General features: G+C 50.3%; 1 protein-coding gene across 1 annotated transcript; it reads left to right on the forward strand.

Moving 5' to 3' along the window:
* The first annotated feature begins 481 nt into the window (after positions 1-481).
* Positions 482-2,352, forward strand: LOC139384947 (E3 ubiquitin-protein ligase RNF128-like). Its single transcript, XM_071129890.1, has one exon. The coding sequence runs from the start codon at positions 627-629 to the stop codon at positions 1,779-1,781; it is 1,155 nt and encodes a 384-aa protein (XP_070985991.1). The 5' UTR covers positions 482-626; the 3' UTR covers positions 1,782-2,352.
* The last annotated feature ends 695 nt before the right edge of the window (positions 2,353-3,047 follow it).

Genomic DNA, 3,047 nt, shown 5'->3' on the forward strand with positions numbered 1-3,047 from the left:
ACTCAGTGTATTGTCACCTGGTTTGTGTGACTCATGGAAACAACATAATATCTTCTGAGAAGTAAGAGGATAAAGTGCCACAGTTAGTTATTAAAACCTCTGTTATAACTGTAGGCGTAACCTCTCAGCAGCATGACACATCTAAAACTAACATTTTCACAACCGCCCTTTGTCACAGTTCCCTTGGAATGTTCCTTAATGGCGTTGTTATCTCTTTATTTGCTTATGTCCTTATGGCTGAGTGCTGTGCTGTTCCTTACCGTAGCCGGTACCTGGAACCTGTGGCCTTAGACCTGTACTATGTAGACCACAAGCCCTTCTGCCTGGCTGTGTAGCTGGTCTCTACCCAACAGTCCAATGTCCATTTAGATAATAAGTCTGAAGAGCTGACGCAGAGCGAGGCAGGGTTACAGCAGGCTGCTATCTGATTACTATCAACACACAGGTCACAAACACAGCTAGAGAGAGAGAGAGAGAGGCAGACAGGTAGAGAGACGCTGAACGCAATGAGAACAACAACTAACTAACTAACAACTGTGGAACTGAACAGAACAGCAGACAAACAGAAGACCGAAGAAGTCCTAACAAAGAGAGACTGGTCCTAGTGGTAGTGTTAGTGAGCGACCATGGCTAAACAGACAGAGATGTTTGTCCTGTTCTTCGTCTGTCTGTCCGGGCTGGTCCAGTCTTCGACAGCGATGATATTCTGGACGGCGTACGTGGGGGTACATTTCTACGACAGCAGCACTAACCAGACAGAGACCAGGTTCTGTGAGTGTGGGGTGTACGGGCGTTCCTCCCCTCTGGAGAGCGCTGCCGGGATGGTGGTCCTCCCTGCCTCAGACCCCCAGGGCTGCAGCCTGGACCCCTACCCCTCCAACGACAACACCACCACACAGGGGTTCTGGATCGCTCTGGTCAAGAGGGGAAACTGTACCTTCAGTGAGAAGATCAGGGCAGCGTGGGCCAGGGGGGCGGCGGCCGTAGTGGTCTATAACCTGGATGGAACCGGTAACAGCTCAGATTACATGGCTCACAGTGACACCTCTGGCACCGTGGCCATCATGATCGGTAACCTCCAGGGGGTTGAGATCGTCAACATAGTGCGGAGTGGTGTGGCCGTCTCCATGGTGATCGAGGTGGGCAAAGCCCATGGGCCCTGGATGGACACCTATTGGCTCTACTTCCTGTCTATCGCCTTCTTCATTGTGACGGGTGCCTCCATTGTCTACTTCGGATTCATCTCCGCCCACCGACTGCATAGTCTCAGGGTGATCCATCTCACCGATAGGCGGCTGAGGAATGAGGCCAAGAAAGCGATTGGTCGGCTGGAGGTGCGTACGCTGAAGCGCGGGGATGAGGAGACGAAGCCGGACAGCCACACCTGTGCCGTGTGTATCGAGTCATACCGCCCAGGAGATGTAGTGACCGTCCTGACCTGTGGTCATCTGTTCCACAAGGCCTGTATCGAGCCCTGGCTGCTGGACAAGAGGACCTGCCCCATGTGTAAGGCTGACATCCTGAAGGCCTTAGGAGTGGAGGGGCCCGGGGAGGAGGAGAGCAGCAGTTCCTCTGTCCCACCACCAGATGTCCCTATCGTCACAGTGTCTGGAGGATCAGGTAGAGAGCTGCTGTATGAGGTCCCTCTCAATGACAAACACCTTCCGACCCCCACCCTGACTCCTCAACCCCCCACCGAGGCCTGGCAACTACATCACTATGACAATATAGTCTTCGAGGGAGAAACACACCCTCAGGGGAACGTGGCCACCAGAGGATAGACGACAACAACAACACTGGATAATGGTCATTTCTACCTGGAGCACGAACAACAACCCATAGACAGCTTCACACAGCTACAGCAGTGGCTTGTGATGTACTGTACTATCACTGTTAGCTAAACCATATCTACTGTACTGCTAGGAAAATATCTCCCTGGATTCAAACCCGGTTTACTGATGATCAAATAACTATCATGGCAGTAGATTCTACCTCTGCTTATCTGCATCGAGAGCTGGAGCCTAAACCCTGGTCCAGGAAGCTGCAGGTGTGCACGCTTCTCTTTTAACTTCTCTTTGAGATCAAAGTTACTTCTTTATCATTTCTTAAATGAACAAACGATCACTTGATGATGATGAGAAAGGCTGAATATATTTTTCTATTAAATTGATATCTCTGCTGTATTTTTAAAAGTAGATATTCTGAGAGTAAAACAAAAATCAGTATTTAAGAAGGAATCGAACTACAGTATACTGTAATGGTTCACATATGAAATGATTAACCAACAAAACAGAATATGTACTAACTTACGTACTAACCTGGTTTAGTATCGCTAGAGATGTACTGTACATGTGTCTGAAATTCCATTTCAAATCAGTCAATTCAGAAAGTGAATTCAATTCATAAGTTGATCAAATCTTAATTAAAAACAAATGGCACTTTTGAATACAATTTCAATGAATATCCTGAAGTGACAATGGAAGCCATGTTGAGTTTTCTTAACCTGGACTGGTCATGTGGTGAGAAGGGACGCCTGGGCCTAATGATGAGAGCCCTGCCAGTCTGAGACCAGGAGAGGGGAGGGGAGGATGAGAGGAGAAGAGGGAAGGGAGAGAGGAGGAGGAGAGGGGGCGGGGGTGGGGGGGGGGGGGGGGGTGAGTGGAGAAGAGGGAAGGGAGAGAGGAGGAGGAGAGGGGGGGATGAGTGGAGAAGAGGGAAGGGTGAGAGGAGGAGGAGAGGAGAGGGGAGGGGAGGATGAAAGGAGAAGAGGGAAGGGTGAGAGGAGGAGAGGGGAGGGGAGGGGAGGGGTGGGGAGGATGAAAGGAGAAGAGGGAAGGGTGAGAGGAGGAGAAGAGGAGAGGAGGAGGAGAGAAGAGGGAAGAGTGAAAGGAGGAGAGGAGGAGGAGAGGAGAAGAGGGAAGGGTGAGAGGAGAAGAGGAGGAGAAGGAGAGGGGAGCAGAGGATAAGAGAGGATGAGAAAGTCTATAATTACCTCCTAGCAGCAGGACTCCACTCACCTCACACCTACTGATCAGCCATAATCACCT

Source organism: Oncorhynchus clarkii, chromosome 26 (genome assembly GCF_045791955.1).
Source record: "Oncorhynchus clarkii lewisi isolate Uvic-CL-2024 chromosome 26, UVic_Ocla_1.0, whole genome shotgun sequence".
In the NCBI taxonomy this organism is placed as follows: Eukaryota; Metazoa; Chordata; class Actinopteri; order Salmoniformes; family Salmonidae; genus Oncorhynchus; species Oncorhynchus clarkii.